At 37.9% G+C, this 19,865-nt stretch overlaps 1 protein-coding gene and 1 long non-coding RNA gene across 2 annotated transcripts; one reads left to right on the plus strand and one right to left on the minus strand.

Annotated features, from left to right (window-relative positions):
* Window positions 1-4,879: 4,879 nt before the first annotated feature.
* Window positions 4,880-6,346, plus strand: LOC130459714 (uncharacterized). Its single transcript, XR_008919299.1, has 3 exons — window positions 4,880-5,029; window positions 5,746-5,946; window positions 6,044-6,346. It is a non-coding gene; the product is annotated as an uncharacterized lncRNA (long non-coding RNA).
* Window positions 6,347-7,299: 953 nt separating this feature from the next.
* LOC110800405 (cyclin-dependent kinase E-1) lies at window positions 7,300-17,986 on the minus strand. The gene is made up of 15 exons (XM_022005707.2): window positions 17,546-17,986; window positions 15,890-16,000; window positions 15,580-15,683; window positions 15,414-15,456; window positions 15,210-15,308; window positions 14,044-14,113; window positions 13,772-13,866; window positions 13,614-13,647; window positions 13,452-13,536; window positions 13,169-13,246; window positions 12,881-12,928; window positions 10,766-10,798; window positions 10,547-10,655; window positions 8,832-9,053; window positions 7,300-7,881 (listed from the first exon to the last, which is right to left on the minus strand). Exons 1-15 carry the CDS (start codon window positions 17,858-17,860, stop codon window positions 7,816-7,818), a joined length of 1,512 nt encoding a protein of 503 aa, XP_021861399.2. The 5' UTR covers window positions 17,861-17,986; the 3' UTR covers window positions 7,300-7,815.
* Between the last annotated feature and the right edge of the window lie 1,879 nt (window positions 17,987-19,865).

The raw sequence follows: 19,865 nt of genomic DNA on the forward strand, positions 1-19,865 counted from the left end.
GTTAAGATTATTAACCTATTAGGAGGGACATTTGAGGTGGGGATATGATTATCAAATCGGGTTCGCGAATCTAAAATCTGGCTCTGATTGGTATACGAATCGAATCGAATCGATATGGTTATGAGATCAGGTACACGAACCGAGTAAAGTTAAGGGTATTAATTTTAATAATTTTAAAATAATTGTTTTTGATAAGCTCTTTTTTTTCCTAACATAAATGTTTTATTTGGAAATTAAATCTAAATGGCTACTCTGTTCGTTCTTTAATGTTCTTCTCATTTATTTACGACGGAAGAGAATCTTTAGAATATCTTTTCAATGTATAGGAAAAAAAACATAGTAATGTAGGGTGTTGTTTGATTCGTCTCAATGAATATCTTACCAATATAAAAATTTATAATTTTTAATTACTTTGAATTAGAGATATTAACGATATGAAATGTGGCATTGGCAAATGTGTCAAAGGAAAATAGAAGAATGCTTAGGAAAGAGGGAGTAACTAGTAATTTTATATTTAATTCTATTAACTACTAATTAAAATGCAAAATAGGAAATATATTGATCAAAGGAAGACTAATATATTTGTAACGTCAAGAAATCAAAATAGGATAATCTTTTAATTCAAGACAGAGAGGTATATACAATTATTTAATCAAACCGTCACTTATCACATAAAACTTTGTTTGTAAGTTTAGTATAACAAGAGGGACGGAAGAGTAACAATTTGTTTACGTATTAGATGAGTCATACTCCGTAGCATGGAAGTAATTGGTGTCATGTATAGTACGTGTTGGAACTCCAAATTGGCAAGTGGGAGTTGCTAATTAATACTATAATAATGTAGGAATTAAAGAACTATCCTGCAAATCCTGTATGGAGCACTTTCTCCTCAGCAGTCATGCACTCAGCAGTGTGTGAACGTACAAATACTCCGTAATAGCTGCTGCGTGTATTGCTGCATGCATGTCTAACTAACTCTAGATATAGTTTGCAGTTGGCTATTGCAATTCATGTCAGACGTGGTTCCTTCTCTAACTCAGTGGCGCATTTTGAATTGTTTAATTAAAAAGCGAAAACGATAAACGTCGCAACATGTGATCTTTAAACCGTGTCACAATTATAACATGACATGCTTATGCGTAATGATTTGATTTAAATTGGAACTAAAAATTTTAACTTATATATTGATCATATTATACATGTTTAAAAAAAGGTAGGAAAATCTCAATATTCTAATTTGTTTCCTTCTTTATATTGACTAACTTATTTACATATTTTCATAGTAAAAATATTGCATTGATAGTAAAAATATTATGATGAATCATAGCCTACGTGACGCCTATATGTACCAATCAAACTCCGACACGGAAGATTGCGACAACTAAATATTATCGCAACTTGCGACTTTTATCATCACTCATTAAAGAGACCAGTAGATCAATTGAGTAATATAGTGCTTCATACGAGATTTACGCAATTACACTCAAATTTTACGGTCATTAGAGGGACTGTGACTAAAATTACACTATAAAGTTTTTCGTTCGGGGTACAGACTTTCTCAGGCCACAACAAATATGTGCCAGTGCCACAACTCTTGTACTCCCTCCGTCCCTTAATACTCGATCTGTTTTGACTTTTTGCACTGTTCACATAATTCACTTTGACCTTATTTTATTTATAGTATATGAAAACAAATGTTAGTATATAATATATTGTTGGCTTCATCTTAATATATACTTTCAAAATATTAATACTTTTATAAATTTTTATAATATGTAGTTAAATAAATTGTTGGTCAAAGTTATCATTGACAAGCGTAGCATTGTAAGTGGCTAATTGCCGTCCATATGGGGAAAGATAAGGGGGATGATGTAACTCGAATAATCCAAGTCCTAGGAAATGAGCAATACATAACTATCGCACATTCGCACAAACATATATGTGCAATCTTCCCCGCAATCCCTCCATTTAATTACTGTTTCTTTGGAAGTTTATTCATCAAGTTGCGGAACCTAGCTAGCCCCGCGCCTACTATTCGTTCTAAGATATTCTCTTCGTTTCACATTATCAGACCGTTCACTTATTAGTACTCGTACCGTGTTTGTACCGTGTCCACATTGTCAAAGGACCTTGGAAAACACCAAGTTCTTGTTATTACTTACATAGTACTGTATGTTATCAATTGTCCGTTGGTTCAGTGATAGTTGGGGATGAATTTGGTAGGGAGAACTCGTGTTCGATCCCCCGCAACAACAATTGGTAGGGTACTGAAACCTATCCACCTAGAACTCGCCTCGAATCCGGATTAATCCTAAGGGTGAACTGAGTGCTAACACCACAAAAAACATAGTACTGTACGTTTTATATATTGCGTTTGGCCTAGCGGAAAAGATTGAACCTACCTATCAAATGGTCGAGGGTTTAATCCCCACTAGTGGCACTTTGAGGCATTGGCGGACCCATGAATTTTAATTTGGTGGGAAACCGTTGCCACCATCAACTACAAAAGTTCAAATGGAAGTAAATTGCTGTTGTCGCTGACTTAGGAATCGAACCTGAACTCCAACAGGGGAGTAATGGTTGGATGACCACTGAAACAAGATGTTTACAATGTTATTAAACTGCACGTATATATTATATCATGTTTTTCTCAAATAATGGTAGGGCACGTGCCCCACCATGCCCAGTGCTGGGTCCGCCCCTGCTTTGAGGGAGGGTATTACTTATCATTTTCCACACTCTCAAAGTGTATAACCCACTAACCTGGGTTGGGTTTACTCAATTCAAACACTAGTGGAAAAAGGCTTATTTGCATCCCCGCATTTGCCACGCCATTCTGAACATGTGATGCAAATAACAAATTTTAGCATAAAATTTACTCATTTGCGTCGCAGCTTTGTTAAACTGCGAGGCAAATGACTCTAGGATGCCCCCCAGAGTCATTTGCATCGCAGATTAACAAAGCTGCGAGGCAAATGACTCAATCAAGTGCGTCGCAGATTTACAAATCTGCGTGGCAAATGACTCTAGGAGCATCCTAGAGTCATTTGCCACGCAGATTTACAAATCTGCGATGCAAATGACACACGCGTATAATTGAACAACGCAAGTGACCCTTTTATATTTTTTCATTTATTTTCTCGCATAGATCCAGGTCGAACAAATTTTTCGCCTCCTCTCCTTCTCTCTCCTCCTCCTTTCCAAATCTCCATTGCCAGAACTCCAACACCTCCCATCTCACCTTCAAAAATTCAGAATCAACCTTATCCATTCGAAGTCTTCTCTCACCAAGCCGCCCCTTTCTATTTATTCTGAAAATTCGAGCTCTGCGAAAATGGGAAGAGGGGCGAAACCCTAGGTTTCGGCGCGGGGAGAAAGGTTACATCCTGAAGCAGAAAGGCTTAGTTTTTTAAGGTTGTGAAACACACCACACTACTGGATCACGAATTGTTGGTGTTGGAGCTCTAGTTTAACTCGTCGCCCGTCCTTGGCTACCTTGATGCTCAGGTATATTCTATGTCCTATCTTGATTTCCATGTTTAATTAATTTGCTCTGAATTTTTTTAATATGAATTTGTGGTTTAGTTATGTTGGTTAGTTTGTGAATTCAAGTATTTTTTTTCAATTTTTTATATGAGTTTCGTTGTGCGCCTGTGCATTTGATGATAAATTAAGTGATTGATTTGAATTTGATGATAAATTAAGTGTTGAATTGAATTTGATGTACTGTGACCTTTTTTTTTATATTGCTGTTGAATTGCTAGATTTGTTAATTTTACATTTAATTAAAAGAGATTAATTACATATTCTAATTTTCTACTCTACAGATTTATCATGGAATACATGTATTCACTAGTCTTCTGTTTAATTTGTTTATTTGATTATCCAGAGCATATAATAAAATAGTTTCTCGTTGTGTGGATTGGATAAAATAAAAATTCATGCTGAAAATTTGTTTGGTAATCTTTGATAGCTTTGCTCTTTTGAATGTCTGGTTATCTTGGGGAAATTCTGAACTATGTATATGCAGGGAGTCATTTAATACACACCTGCTTCAGCTAATGACATCTTGGGCCGTTGTTTGTGATGTTTGGTATCTAGAGCCCCAAACAATAAAACCTGGAGAGACTCCCATCGAATTTGCCGAGAGGTGAATGAATATTTCTCTCTCTGGTACATTTTTATAGACATGTTATGTTGGATACCGGATCAATTTGTTGCCTATTGTATCTATTTCTTTTTGCAGGGTCAGAGACATGATCTCTCATAGAGCAGGCCTGAAAAAGGTTCCTTGGGATGGCTACCTGAAGTGCTTACGCCCTAGCCCTAGGTTCACAGAGAGCAAGTAAGCCACCCCCCCCCCCCCCCGCCAATTATATCTACGGAGTCATTGGACTTAATTTGCCTAATCGTTTACTTGAGTGTACTTCTATGTGTTCTACTGTAACATTGGCCTATAATTCAAGTGTATACATGTGTTGATAATCAAAGAAGCCGAGTTAGCTCGTTCTTTGTAACTCTTTTGTGGAGAGGAAACGGGTAGTATTTTAAGATACTTGTTCAGAGTTGGGGTGATCCTTTATTGTATTTGGTTGTCTGTTGTTCTTAGCTGCTGTTTCTGAGTACCAATAGTACTGCTGCCATGGATTCAGGTCACCTGACGCTGCTCTATATATTCTCAAAATTGTGCTGAAGTTTTGTGTTTAGTGCAGCAAGTTAGTTCATCGTCTGTTGCTCTATATAATATCCACTAATGTTGCTATTTTTCTGAATCCTGAACATGTCTTTGTATGTTTGTTACTCAAAAACTAATGGTAACATAATGCTTCTCTGTTTCGTGACAGTTTATGGGACCTCGTGCACATGATAAGAAGCTGAAACATGCCTCCTGCTAGCGTCATGACAAGGCTGATACTGATCATGGTTTGGAGAAAACTCATCAGGGACCCTAACACATACTCAAGTCTTATTGGTTTTTGCCGGTTCATTGCCCTGAACCTTCCGCCCTGAACCTGCCTATGATATTCAGGTACACCTTTGCTAATATGTACTGAATTTGTCTTCTATCCTCGTCATATAATCCAAAATTTCAAGGCTAACAAACACTAGTACAAATATGCATAATTGCGGACTGTCCCAGTGTCCAGTAGTGAACTCTGTAACATTCTTTGTTACTTTTTGAAATAAGTAAGACTTTTTCAATTGTTTTCCATGTCCAATTCTTAGTAATATAAGTTCTTTTGATGGTTAGCTTTCAACTATTCTTTTTAATTGGTTTACTAGTAGAATTTGGATGGGTTTTTCTTTGGAAAGTTAGGGTCTGAGTTTGTTTGTTCAGCGTTCCTATGAGGCTTTGTTGTAGTTTGCAGTAGCTCTTTCATATATTGATGTTCTTGGAAATCTGATGCAAGTATGGGATTTGATTCAAAATTTATGGCATTCACTTTGGTATGTTGCTTGTAAGAGTTTGTGGTACTTCTTCTTAGATGTTAGCTGCCACTGAATCGATCTATTTCTTAGAGTCGGGAGACTACATACTAAATTGGTATGGGACTTGTCTTTTTATGTGACTTGGATAACCAATCCTAAAATCTGAATCTATGTAGATTCAGAGTTGGACTAAAGCGTAAGTTGTAATTTTGAACTTACGTCTCTTGGAGATTATGTTGCTGTAATAAAGAATGGAAGAAGAATATACAATACTAATGGAAGGCTTTTTATGCTGTGAATATGTGCTCTTTGCAGATGTTAACTGTTTTTGAGAAGGGAAACAACCAAATCACCGTCAATACAATCCAGGATCTAATGGAATTAATTACTACAGAGATGCAAAGTGATAATGCGGCAACAGATTCTGCTGCTGAAGCTTTCTTTGCAAGCACATTGCGGTACATCCAATTCCAGAAACAAAAAGGTGGCGCAGTTAGTGAGAAATATGAACCTAATGTTAGTTTTTTTGTTGATCTGGGTAGGTTTGAATCATTTCTTGAGACTGAAAACAAGCTGTTCAGATAATTAATGAATTTCTAAATTTTTATTGTAGGAGAACTGAAAAGTTAAAACTTGAGAAAGGGAAACAAACTCGGTAACAATTGCTCTTCAATCCGCTAAACTTGTGAGAATTGTCGCCTTTGATCTTGCTCTTGGGACTCTTGAATGGTTCCCTCATTTGTCTTTGAATACGCTGACGCTGACGCTGCGTGCTACGTGTGTCATGGGAAGTTGCTTATCCAAGCATGATCTCAACTCTCAAATTGATTTGGTAATTGAAATTTTGAAGCGTCCAGGAGAAGTCCTCCCTGTTTGTCTTAGTGTCGCACGAACGCTGTAATTTGTTTGATTTTGGTCTGACAATGGAGTTTTTTTCATCTGCTTGAATGATATCTTGGGCCTCATTCGTTTATGGTTCACTTAAACTTTTATGTTAAAAGTGTAGTTAGGTTATCAACATGTTGGGTGATCTATGGTGAATTTGCCTTTTATTGGGTTGTAACTAAAATATTAAAAAACGAATTTTTTTTAAAAAAAAAAAGTCATTTGCAACGCACATTTAGCTAATGTGCGTGGCAAATGACTTTTTTTTTTCGCCTAAAAGTCATTTGCGTCGCACATTTAGCTAATGTGCGTTGCAAATGACTTTTTAGGCATGGTGCTGAAAAGTCATTTGCGTCGCACATTTAGCTAATGTGCGTTGCAAATGACTTTTCAGGCATGGTGCTGAAAAGTCATTTGCAACGCACATTTGCTAAATGTGCGACGCAAATAAGGTTCATTTGCGTCGCACAAATGTGCGACGCAAATGACTTTTAGTCATTTGCGTCGAGAGCTTTTGCCACGCACGATGTGCGACGCAAATGTGCTTAAAAGTGCGATGCAAATGACCCTTTTTCCACTAGTGAAAGTTCTGGTCCCCTAAGATCGACACTTTAAGATTTCGTACTATCAACATAGTGAAAGGTATCCGGTTCATCCCTTGAAAGCAAACTTACGTTATTGAAGATATCAAGCAACTAATTTCACAATTGGAACACCAAAATCATTCTACCAAATTGAATTGCGAACTTTGGTCATTTGATTTTGTCACATCTATGTATAGACATAAATAGTCACTCTCTCCTTTCCCCCATTCTCGAGTCTGACATAAAACGCCACGAGATTATGCTGTGCATAGTTCATACGCTAAGCTCAAGCAGAGCAATACCCAGGAACTAGTTTGGAAAGATTAACACACATTTGTTCTTCGGATCGACCACTTTTACTTTACTGCGCAATATTGTCTTTCTTGAAGGTGAAAAGAAGTTTAGCAATGGAAAAATAGATGCATATCATGGATCATGATGCTTAAATTACAAGATTTATCTTCTTTATATATAAATAAATATGATTAGGGAGAAGGGGGCATGTACAAAATACATACAAATAACTATACCAAAGCGCTGGCGCAGATCTGAAATAAGTTAAAAAAGATGGCAGGCAACTAACGTTACAACCAGAAGGGCTTAAACAACGATCAACTGAATCTCCCGCCATTTCATGGATTTTTCTCCAACTATAGTCAATACACTCCAGGGCTAAGGCCGTCATTTTGCTGTGCCTCCGAGCAGGAAAGTCAAGGATACATCTTTCATATTGCAGAGAACTGAGCCAATTTCATCTCTTAAAGCATGGTGATCAAGCTCTCTTGGTCCCACGGTTAAATTTGACTCTCTCTTTTTTTGGCATTCTATTTAGTAGTCACTACTACTAAGTGATGAAGGAGTCGTGTAACCATTCAAGTTGTTCGAAACAAACATTAACCTACTTCTGGCATATAACTCAAAACCTTCTCGATTTCTGCTGTGGAGGATAGCCAGGCAACATTCCAGGATCCTTTCTTCTCAGCTGCTCCAAAAAACCAAAAAACAGATTAAGACCAGATGCAACCAGCATAACCCCCGTCTAATTTTTTACCAATCGAGCGATGCAAAAACGCGAACTTTTATTTTGTGTTCAGTAATGGCAAACATAAGATCATTAAAAACAAAACAATAGTAGTAACAAGGAAAGTTTGTCTAGAAGTCTAAACCACCTATTATGAAACACTTGTCGCAAAACATTACGTTCTAAGAATCTTTTTGGCAAACTATTGCTTTAAGTTACCACTAACAGTTAATGTTATGCGTCAAAGATTTGCAAAAAAGGTTACTATTGCTTTTCTTCATCCATTTTATTCTCTCCTGCTCCATTCTATTCATTCATTAGCATTGATCTTTTCTCAACACCTCAAATTCTTCTCTCTTTTACATCTCTTAACCGTCACCACTCTCATTCACATTCTTTCACTATTCCCAGGCCGGAAGACAGACATAGTTAATCAAAACTGTAAGTAATTGCTAAAATAAAATAAAATAAACAAGACGTCAATTTAACTATACCCAAATATCTTCCTCCCATTAAACTGGGAACTCCAGATCACACAATTGGAAAATATTACATACTGGAGAATATCACATTTTTCCTAGTTTTGTTGATGATGTCAGCTTCAGATTTTCATTTTTTTGAGAAAGCTACACATGGGTAGAACCACAAGTGAAAATTGAATCTCTTCATTGCAGGAAAACTAAGGAAAACTGGGGAAGTTCAAAGTGGCCGAACATTCTTTTTCCAGAAAAGGCTAATGGTAATGGTGGCTAATGGAAAAGGCTAATGATAATTTAGGAGTTTGCCAAAAGTATCATTTATTAGAGAAACAGTAGTTCAGAACAATATTTTCTACTCGTAATAAATAAATAAATAAATAAATAAAAGTAAGCCTTTTAAGCTCCAACAAGAGGGAAGACATAGAGCTGTACCTGTTGCTGTGGGTGAGCTTGAGCAGCCACACCTCGTTGCATAGGGATGCCTCCAGGGTTCATTCCACCACCCATTCCAGCCTGAGCAGAGATGTTATAAGGTGCTATGCCTTGAGGCTGCACTCTTTGCATACCAACCATATTCATTTGCCGTGGTACATTTCTATTTGGAACAATATGGGAGCCTTGCATATTACCAGCAACTGCATTTGAAGGTGGAGCCTGAAAGAAATATGAATTCTTACACATGCAATCCGAAGTCCGACAATCCAACTAGTAATACACAATAGGAATTTACTTGCAAATATTTTTAAAATAGCCACCTTCAATACATCATGAAATGTCGGGGCTCGGGAAAGGTATGGGAACATCTAGGCTTCATTTGGTTCAATATTAGTAAGATAAACAATGTGCACATGCTGAAATAAGCCCCTTTCTGACACAGTTCCATGAAGTTATTTACAATAGGTTTTTCATTCCAACATGTAACTTTTGCCTCTAGATGTAAAATAGCTAAAATATCCTTAAAAATCATAGAGATTCGAGAATTACAACTTACGTTGGAAGTTAAATAGAAGCAAAAGGATTAATTGCAGTATAACGCTATTAATTAAAACTTAAAGAGCCTAAACACTTTTCTAGCAGTACGATAAGAAAACATGCTCTCTTCCTTCCTTAACCATTTAAATTTGTGCACATCAGCCAAAACAAAGTTGGTAAAATTATAATCAAATCACATCTTACCAAGTAAACAGAGAGTTCAATAATATCAGACAATAATATCAGTGATCAGACTGTTAGCTTTTTTCAATATTTTCAACATTAATATGACGAGAAGCTAATCAGAATTTTCTTCTCCTCCAGTGTATACATATCATACTACCTCCGTTTTCCTAAGTTCTATCACTTTCTATTTGTATCCGTTTTTCCAAGTCCTATGCACTTTTACTACTACATTTCTATCTACCTTTTATTTATATGTTATCATCACCAATTCCAAATTGGACCCAATTACATTAAATAATTCTCTTAGTCTCTATATCTCTCCTCCTAAAATCAACAGGACCCACAAAGGGTGGTCCCCTCTTGAATTCTCCTTGAGTAGAACTCAGAGAAACGGAGGAAGTAATTACTAAATCTCGCTTCTATTCTCCATCTTCTCCCTTTTCCACAACATGGACTCATATATCCAAAAAATCCAAATCATTCAAAACTTGTCTTTGTCCATTCCTACCTACAAAATCATTTTACGCAATATAGTGACGGAGCATGGCGGCATGGGTTCCCTGTTTTCCTTCTGCACAATATTCTCTATATTTCACCTCCCTTTACCCCACAACAACAACAACAACAACAAGCCTTAATCCCAAAAAGATTTGGGGTCGGCTAACATGAATCGTCATAGGAGATCGTCATTGTGACCAATCAAACCAGAAAGGAGCGGGAAGTTAAAAGAATAAAACAAGTAAGAGGGAGAAAGTGGAATTAATGAAAGTAAAATAAAGAGGAAATATATATAAGAGCAACACTTGCTTACCAAAAAGGCATACCAACATAAAATTGAGATATACACTCATGGAACAACATAAAGAAAAAGATGGGTAAGTAAAGGCAACACCAAAGAGATTTATGTTAAATCACTTATGATTAAAGACTTCTACAATTGTACATCATTGTATGCTCACAAGCTTCAAACAGCACATCGATATCCGTACCTGTTGAGGCTGTTGAATAGTTGCTGTTCCTTCGAAATGAGTATTACTGTCCACTGGCCGAGCAGGATAATTGACAACTTTCTCATCGGGTCGGAGAGGTACAAATGCACTGAAAAAAATATTGAAATGGTTAAAATCCAGTAAACTGTATCGGAATGGTTAATAGTCCCAGATTAACATGCAACTCGAGGTCTGTAACAAGTGAGGAGGGCAACTTACTTGCGACCTGGCAAGGGCTCCATCTTGAAGTACCTAATATGAAATAACAAGGGGAAAAACACAATGTTAATAGCTAAATTCTCCTGAATCCTAATGATTGGGTCAGATTGATTTCGATTTTTTTTTCTAAATATTAAAAATTACCGAGTACTTATTACTTCCAAAAAAGTATGGGTACCTATCAAACTAGAGGTTAGCATGTTAACTTATGTACAAATTTCCACTAAATCCCTAATAAATAAGACTGCTCAGCTACTCAAGGCGGACTGGTGAAGATTGATAAATGGACCAATCATGCTGGCACAGAAGGGAGAGAGTAGTAGTATACTGAGAATGATGAATCACTTGAACATAAACTTATACAAACATGCCATTATACTGGCAGAAGGGGTGCTGAACATAAGTGGCCAGCAACACTACCCTCAAAATCTGTCAACTACAGGAGTATATTGTTGCAATTTCATCAGTAGTCTTCATTTCTACTAGACTTAATGGCTAGACTAAAAATCATAATGCTCAAATATTTGACTCCATCAAGACATTTCTTCCATCAAGATTAAGCAAAACATAAAATATGTCCCTCTTTTCTTAACTCAATAATGGCTAGAAAAAGTTAATGTAATATGTCCCTCTTCTTTTAACTAATTAAAGTGATGCAATATGCAAGTACTCGGTGATAACTATCGGAACACTCTTTATGACATATGAGTTGAAAAATGACATTCCAGTCAACTGATGTCAAAATGACACCATGAATAAGACAGGTGCTTTAAATTTACATACTTAGTTTTACTAATGAAAAATAATCCAAGCTGAAAAAGGAATCAGAGACAACAGAAAACTCCATTATCTTTTGCATCTCTTCCCACTTATACTTCTATTTCATTATTGTGGACCGACGGCAGCTTGCAAGCAGTTACCAAAACTACCTTTCTTCAACACCCCCTGTAATGACACTCCATCTACATCTCTCCTATCATGCAAAATGCAAGACCATGGTAATTGAAGAAATCCACTAATTATGTTAACAGAGAATTGGACTCACACCCACTTCAATTCTGTTAAAAGGAATGATGCGTCAAAAGTTTGTTAGAAAATGAGGGAGGGGAATATAATAAATAGAGGGAAGGGAAGAGAGACAATCAGAAGGTGTGAGGACATTTCTTTAATTTGGGAGTAATACTAGAGTACTGTAAACAATTTCATCAGCAATATATCCATATCGCTCTATATTCTCCTCCTTTTGAAAATCAACTCTTTTTATTTCCATAATTCTCAGAGTCAGCACTTAGCTTTATTCAATATATTCCCTCGCCCTACTCTTCCTTTCCCCAACCCCTATGATTTATTTAGCGGGTTTTAATTTCGACAGCATAACCCATTGCTTAATAAACTAACCAAAAACTGCCATTTTTTCCTTGGCAAAAAGCACAAAATCCCACCAGACCCAACAAACCCAAATTTCCCAACCAAACTGGCATCCAAAAGAGATTTATGATTATACTTTATAAGCCATAATCGTCTTTCAAGTATTCATTTTTCTGCAAGTAATAAAATCGTTCGATAACATTTTTTTTTTTTTTTAATGATAATATGGAAAAAAGTCCATTTACTATATTACTTATTGAGTGTAGAACCAAGCTAGAGCTCAATACATGTCAGCATGGAGCCCTGAATCTGACCATGTGTGGGGCCTGTGGGCATGGGCTCCCGTTTGGTCCCTGGTTGCTAGTAAAATGGCTCCCATTAAGGATGGGCCTCCCAACCCACAGCAATCCAGCCCAGTGGGTCAAATGATCAATAGAAGGTTTGGGAAGGAAGAAAGAGAAGAGACAAATGAGGGGTAATTTAGTCTTCTATTATATCAAGAAGATATAGTTTAGTAGGTCCATGATTCATCAAAGAAAAAGAGAGATGCAAAAGAGTACAGCCACAAGAAATTTTATAAAACACACCTCGCAAAACATTATTTTGAAATTGTATTTTACATATTATTGAGTTCTCCATGCTTTTAAGTTCAGTGCAGCAAAAGCATAATTTTTTAAAGCAACAAGTCAATAACTAATAACAACCTACTTGGATGAACATGTAATTTGAAAAGAGGGATAGTCTTACTCGTGGTCAAGTGCTTGTGCAGCTGTTAATCGCTTGCGAGGATCGTACCTGCATATAGTTTAAAGGTTAAGAGAATACAACAAAAATAAACAGAATATAAATGTAGAGCATAACATGAAAATAAAGCAATAAATCTTCCTGTAACAAATCACTGATCCCAATAGTTATACAAAGATCAAAATGTTCATTCAAAAATAAAAATTTCCCCTCCCCCATAAAAAAACACTTTCACTGTTTGGTATATACTCAGGGAACCCAACAATCAAAAAATTGAGTAGCACGACTTACTCGAGCATTCTGGACAGCAGGTCGTAAGCAGGAGTTTTGGGAGAGAGATGGACAACACTATAAAGACCAGGGTTGTCGCTGCAGAAAACATCGGGTTCAAAAAGGGTAAATACATAACGATTTAGGAAATAGTAAACAAGAATATAAATTAAAATATGACCATCAGATACAACATGACTATGCACTGTTTCAATCAAACTTGTTAGAGCTGTTGCCACTAGCCACTAATGACAGAAATCACAAATATCTAAGGAGACAGAGAAGGAATTGCATGTCCACTCACTATTTATGCCCTTGAATATGCTGCGTATCCTGTTGCCAATGAGGAAGATTCACAAGTATAGGCCATTTATCTGGTGTCGGATGACCTGAAGGAGAAGGATTTGACTTAATAAAGAGCTCAGTCCTCAGAAAGCAAAACAGCAGCCACTTCTAGCTAGCTTACCTAAGACCTTGAATATTTTGTCAAGTTGATCCAGCTGCAAAAGACGGCATCCATATTACAAAGCAACGTCAATAAAGTAGACCTTAAATGAGAACAGCACAGGATATAATATTTAATAATTCCAGCAAGACAACCACAGTCAAGCCTTTAAAATATACCTGAAAATGATTTGGTGTGCCTTTAACTTCTGCACCTTGAAACAATGGCTTCAAAGTAAGAAGCTCGGCAAATATGCATCCAACGGCCCACATATCTAATTCAAATAAAATCATCGATAGTCAGCCCAAAGAGAAAGACAGAATTGTACAAAAAAATTAGGTGAAACTGGAATATAAGGCGTTTTTGCAATGCTGATAAGGTACTGGATAAGAGAGAGCAGGATGAATTCAATATAATATGCTAATAGAATAGGACTGGATTCTAGGAATACCAACAGCACTAGTGTAGTGTTTTGCCCCGAGCAGCAACTCAGGAGCTCGATACCAAATCGTCACCACAACCTGCACAAAGCCTTCAAAATGTAAGCAACTATTCCACATTTAACGCGCTTAAAGTGAGGAAGAACTGAAGAAGTAATCAAAATCCAGCAAACGTATTACACAGGATAAAACAAAAAACATAGAACTCTTAAATGACGAATTTCCATGTGAGGTTTGAGAAAGAAATCCACTTGAGAGACTCCCGAATCAACTTTTCTTGAATCTTTCTAGAATAGCTTTCTAAGCAGACTTTTGGACACTTCATCTTGTCTAGCAACATTATCGTGGATTAAAAGTAAAGTTAGTCATCCTCCTTCCATGTGTGCCACAGAAAAATCGTATAATAAACAAAAGAACCCTCCGGATACTTTTCGGGTTGAAACAAGTGACATTTGCCTCCTAGAATTCAAACCAGAGTGGCACAGAGCCATGGATCGTCCGATGTTCTGGTAGGCGAAAATAAATTACTCCCTCATGGAATGCGGGACACTAGATGTGGTAATTATTGACTACTATAAATTGTTAAAACAATTGTTCTACTAAGAAATTATTAGCCCAAAACCCAATATTCTCTTAGTTCCTACTTATACTCACAAGTCGGACTGTAAAATTCTAAATCAAAAAACACTTGCTAATGAGCTAGTTCTGCCAGCTGACATTACGAAAATAAATACACTCTTATAGCATGATGTCAAACAAACTCCAGAAAAATACCATTCCATCACCACAATGTATCAATCCTCAATATCATAGACACCCATCATCATTCATAAAAGTGCCAAGACCTTCATAGCTTCATGCCTTCATCTTTGACATACCACTACCCTCTTCATTACAATAACAATCGGTATCCAGTCACCACTGGGTACACCAAATAACCACCAACAACGTCTCCACTCTAATATTTATTTATTCGTTGAATGCGGGGATATGAAGGGAAATTAATTAAGCAGACAACAGTCAAAGCATAGCTCAAAATACCAATAGAAGATTAGGAAACTACTGCAAGAGGCACTTAAACAACTAGGAAGACTCACAGGAGCACTGAAATACAAAAGTTTTGAAAGGATTGTTGAAAAAATACTACAGAGCAAGTCAAATGTCACAAACTTCTTACCCCATTGTCAGACAATTGCTTTAGAGGAGCTTGGTATACTCTTGCTAATCCAAAATCAGCAATTTTAACAACCCCCTGCTCTTCTCCGTCACCCATAACCTTTAAACACAAATTCAAAAGAAGACATAGATATAAGAATGTGAAGTGCATGACCTCAACAATTTTGGGATATCACCACATAGAAGACAAAATGCATAACTATACCAAGATGTTAGATGGTTTAAGATCTCGATGGATAATCCAATTACTGCAGCAAAGGAACCAGTAAAGTTAAGTATTTAGTGGAAACGGAACATTTACTGTGTACTGATTGAGTGGTTGATTTACCTACGTAAAATTAACATATATATTATCTTGCAAACGAGAATACCTGTGTAGATAATTTAGCCCATTCAGCAGCTGCCAGAGCAATGACTTTACTGTGTACTGATTGAGTGGTTGATTTACCTTATCTCTATGATATCTAATGATCTCCTGTCACACCCAACATGAAAAGTATAGCATAAGTAATAAGGTAAGTTGTCCTTAGACAATATTAGAGAATACTTTAATACATATAAATTCGCCGGAAAATAGAATGTGAAAAAACGGTTTGAGCTCATGTAATGCAAAAATGAAATTTAAAAACCAAAATCAAACCCATTGATTTCAACCGTTTTTTAAGGGACATGCTTACTCACATATAGATCATGCTCGGCATAATCAAAGGCCAAATACAATGACATGTCTGCAGGATTAATGTGTACATTCACGAGCTTAACCACATTCTCATGAGAAATCTCTCGCAGCAGCTGCAATTCAAAGAATAAGAAATTAACTGATGGAAGATGCAAAAACAATAATTCCCACAAAACAATTACCACAATGCTTCTAAGGAATCCCCTGGGCAGGGTAAGAACGAAGGAGGGTAAGATATTTGCAGTAATCTTACATATATCAAAAGAAATAAATAATAGATTTAGCAGTTGAAGTAGTCCATTTATTACATAATTACTTGAAAAGGCATAAAAAAATATTTCATACTTCCTCTGTTCATAAATACTCGCAACGTTTGGTATTTTTGCACTATTCACATATTCCACTTTGACTATTGTTGGTGACATAAATGTCAAATAAAACATAGTCATGTGGGATCTTGTTAGATTCGTCTCATTACGTATTTTCAAAATATAAACTTTTTATAATTTTTGCTTGAAGAATTTAAGATATTAACGATCAAAATTGTGCATTGGCATGCGTGAAAGTGACCAACGTTGCAAGTATTTCCAAACGGAGGAAGTATAAAACAATAGCTTAATATATGGACCAACTCTTGATGCTACTAATAAACGAACAGGACAGAACAGAAGGTTGTAAGACTTAATAGCATATACTCACAGCAGCAGATGGAAATGCACAAGTCATAATGAAACACAACCAACAATAACTCGTATGGATAATCTGGCACTTGGCAGGGGCTAGAAAGTTCCAAATGTATGTGTCATCCCACGGCCAATCTAAAGAGGTCAACCGAATATTTCCAGCAGCACAATGAACCATATGCTCCGTTTTGGCTAAGGATCCCTTTGACAACCTAAACAATCCTGACATAAGAACTGAAGAACATCAACATAACCCCCCCCCCCCCCCACCCCCCGCATCCCATCGCTAAAACCTCCGGCAATCAAAGCATACACTGATAGACACTCTTCCAAGATCAAAAATTATCAAATAGATCCCCAAGCCTATACTTGACTACTTCATTTAGTCTTTCCCAAAATGTTTTCCAACATATTCATCAATTTTCAGTATCCTAACCAAACAAAAGTAATCACCATGTCCCATTGATGACACAAGGAGCTATATTGCAAACTCGGTATCAACAATTGAAACTTCCTTATCTCAAATTCTGCTACTGTTTAAGAAAACTAACACAAGTCCCATTGATGACGTAAATTGAAAACCTGGTATTAAAAATCGAAACTTCCTGACAGCAAATTATGCTACTATTTGAGAAATTCCGCACATTCCCAATGAATTCCACAAACTAACACCTCTCTTTATTTTATCTTCAACCACCACCACCCCACCCCCAGCCAACACAATCCCGGAAAAAGTTCATTGAAACAGTGAGAATTCGATGATATATTATGCACCAGGGAAGCTTAAAATCCCAATTTAACATAAAACCCTAATTTAAATCAACAATCAAAACACCAAAAACCCAAAAAAAAAAGACCCAATTTTTATAGCGCAATCAATCATCAACTAAAACCCAAAACAAAATTTAGAACTAACATATTAAGCAATGATGAAAAACAAGAAAAACCAACCAAAAAAGGAGAAAGAAAGGATACCATGATTTCACGAATGGCGGTAGGAGAGATGCCATCACCATCTTTAGACTGCTTAAACTTCTTAATAGCAATTGATTTGCCGCGATGAGGAGAAGGGGGTTTTACGCGGGCTAAGAACACCAACCCATAAGTTCCTTCCCCAATTTTGCCGATCAGATCGTACTGTTGCAGCCATTCTGGTTTGTTGCTGCTGCTGCTGCTGCTGTTGTTGGAGTGTTGTTGTTGATGTTGTTGTTGTTGCTGTTGATGATGGTGGTGTTGTTGTTGTTGTTGGAGATGATGGTTGCCCAACATCCCTCCACCTCTGTTGCTCATTTTCGTTGCTGTTGTTTTGATTCTTCCTCTCTCATGGTTCTCAATCTCTCTCCTCTTTTTTTCTTCCTCTAGTTTCTTTTGGTCCACGGTAATGATGTTTCACTCTGCTTCCCGTCTCACCCTCTTCCCTTTTTCAGTTTACTTAAATCTTTTACCCAACCGAATCCTCGGTCACAGTTCACGATCGCTGCAACCTCTAAGGTAACAAATATCGTTTTTGTTTGGGAATATAAACGGCTCACAACACGTCGACACGTGGGCCCTACACAGTAGATTCAGATGGACATTAAATTGAGTAAAGTATGAATATTAGGGATGACCCCACGGAGGACGGCCCATAAGGGTCGGCCGACCCGTAGTCATTAAGGCCCTTCCAATTATACTCCGCATAATGGATGGACCCCAAACCTAACAGAAGTCGGCTGGGCAAAGAGTTCGTGTTGACCAAGGAATCAAATTAGGGTTTCTACCGTATATTCCTATATATACGGCCCGGATATACAGCAGAAGGCACGCAATCAATAAACCTTAAACCTAATTCTGGAACTTGAGCCCAGAACCTCCGTCTAACTCCGGTCTAGGAAGAAGACTCTTGAAGACCTCTCGTCGTCTTTACCGGACGACTCATTATCGAAGATCCCTTATATTTGTACTGAAACAATTTGGCGCCGTCTGTGGGGATTCAAACAAAAAGCTAGCAAGAAACCATGTCTAATGGAGATTACGATGGACGAGTCCGTACCAACTCTACGGGATCTGGAGAGAACGGCTGCCACCAGGACCAACCCATGGCTGACGTGGAACCCACGGGTCTCAATATGACCAACCGGGTATCCGACGATCGACCTAGGGTGGAAACCGCTGTTGTGGCCAGACTGATTGCCGAAAACCTCCCAGGATCCTCGAACACTGCACCAATCACGCCGGAACAAGTGGCCGGCTGCATGAACTTGATGAAAAACCTGCTCGAGGCCTTCTCTCAGGCCGCGACGCCCCATCAGAACCAACCTATGGTGGAACCTGTCCGCCAGGATAATAGGGCAGAGCCCTCCAGGGAAACCCTAAGCAGGCACAAGACCGGTTAGACAAGATCTCACCGCAGAAGTAACGTCTGGAGAAGAGAGGACGCTCTGAGCCACACGAGGAGACGTTCTCCCCCTAGAGGATCTGTCCGGACCCCCAGAAGTTGGGAACGTCTGAGAACAGATTGGGAAGAAGAAGAGTGGAATAGCAAGAACGTCCAAGAAAGACACCCCTCGTGGTTCGTGGCCGAACAGGAAGAATCATATGGGTCCTCTCGTTCTGAGTACGCTCCGAGACGACGAAGAAGGACACGGACACCACCTAAGAGGATTGAGAATGAGAAACCCCGCCTACGATCCGAGGTGGTGCTCCCACCACCAGATCCCTCGAAGGACAATCCCCCACCAGGGCTCGATCACGGAGGCCGTCACCACACAACCGGAAGAGGTCGCCATCCCACTCGACCATCGATCGGTCGATCACCTCCAAGGAAGGAAAGGTCTGGGCACGACGCCGGGGGGCACACCGGTCGACACTCCAGCGACATCATGATCCCGAAAGGTTCCCCTTTCACTCCAGGGATCCTGGAGGAACCTCTCCCAAGGATGAAGTGAAGGAAATAGTGTCCTTGGTCCAAGTATGCATATAATATTAAGTCTAATAAATGCGGTTCAGTATTAATTAACAAGTTAATAATTCAGTGAGATCAAGTGAGTTGAATGCCTAGCTAGAGGCCGCTTCAGTTCAAGTGGAATTAATTATATTAATCCACAGCTTACTCTTGACTGAACCCGTAGGGTCACACAAATAGTACGTAAACGGATCAAGTATTAATGGCATTAAATACTCCATCTATATATGGATATTCGGAATCGACGGATCTTGGTTTCAGTGGGAGCTGAGATCGTCATAAGCAAGAAATGAATACTCCGGAAACGATGATATTGCCGGAAACGGAAATATGGATCGTGTCGGAAATATG

The sequence above is a fragment of the Spinacia oleracea genome, chromosome 4 (genome assembly GCF_020520425.1).
Source record: "Spinacia oleracea cultivar Varoflay chromosome 4, BTI_SOV_V1, whole genome shotgun sequence".
Classification (NCBI taxonomy): domain Eukaryota; kingdom Viridiplantae; phylum Streptophyta; class Magnoliopsida; order Caryophyllales; family Amaranthaceae; genus Spinacia; species Spinacia oleracea.

What these genes read in the sequence shown, in the direction of transcription:
- LOC110800405 (XM_022005707.2), bottom strand. Translation starts at nt 17,860, where the DNA reads ATGAGCAACAGAGGTGGAGGGATGTTGGGCAACCATCATCTCCAACAA. An exon ending in CCGCCATTCGTGAAATCATG is followed by an intron (nt 16,001 to 17,545) that starts GTATCCTTTCTT and finishes TTTGAATTGCAG; the next exon opens with CTGCTGCGAGAGATTTCTCA. An exon ending in AGCAATTGTCTGACAATGGG is followed by an intron (nt 14,114 to 15,209) that starts GTAAGAAGTTTG and finishes GGCTTTGTGCAG; the next exon opens with GTTGTGGTGACGATTTGGTA.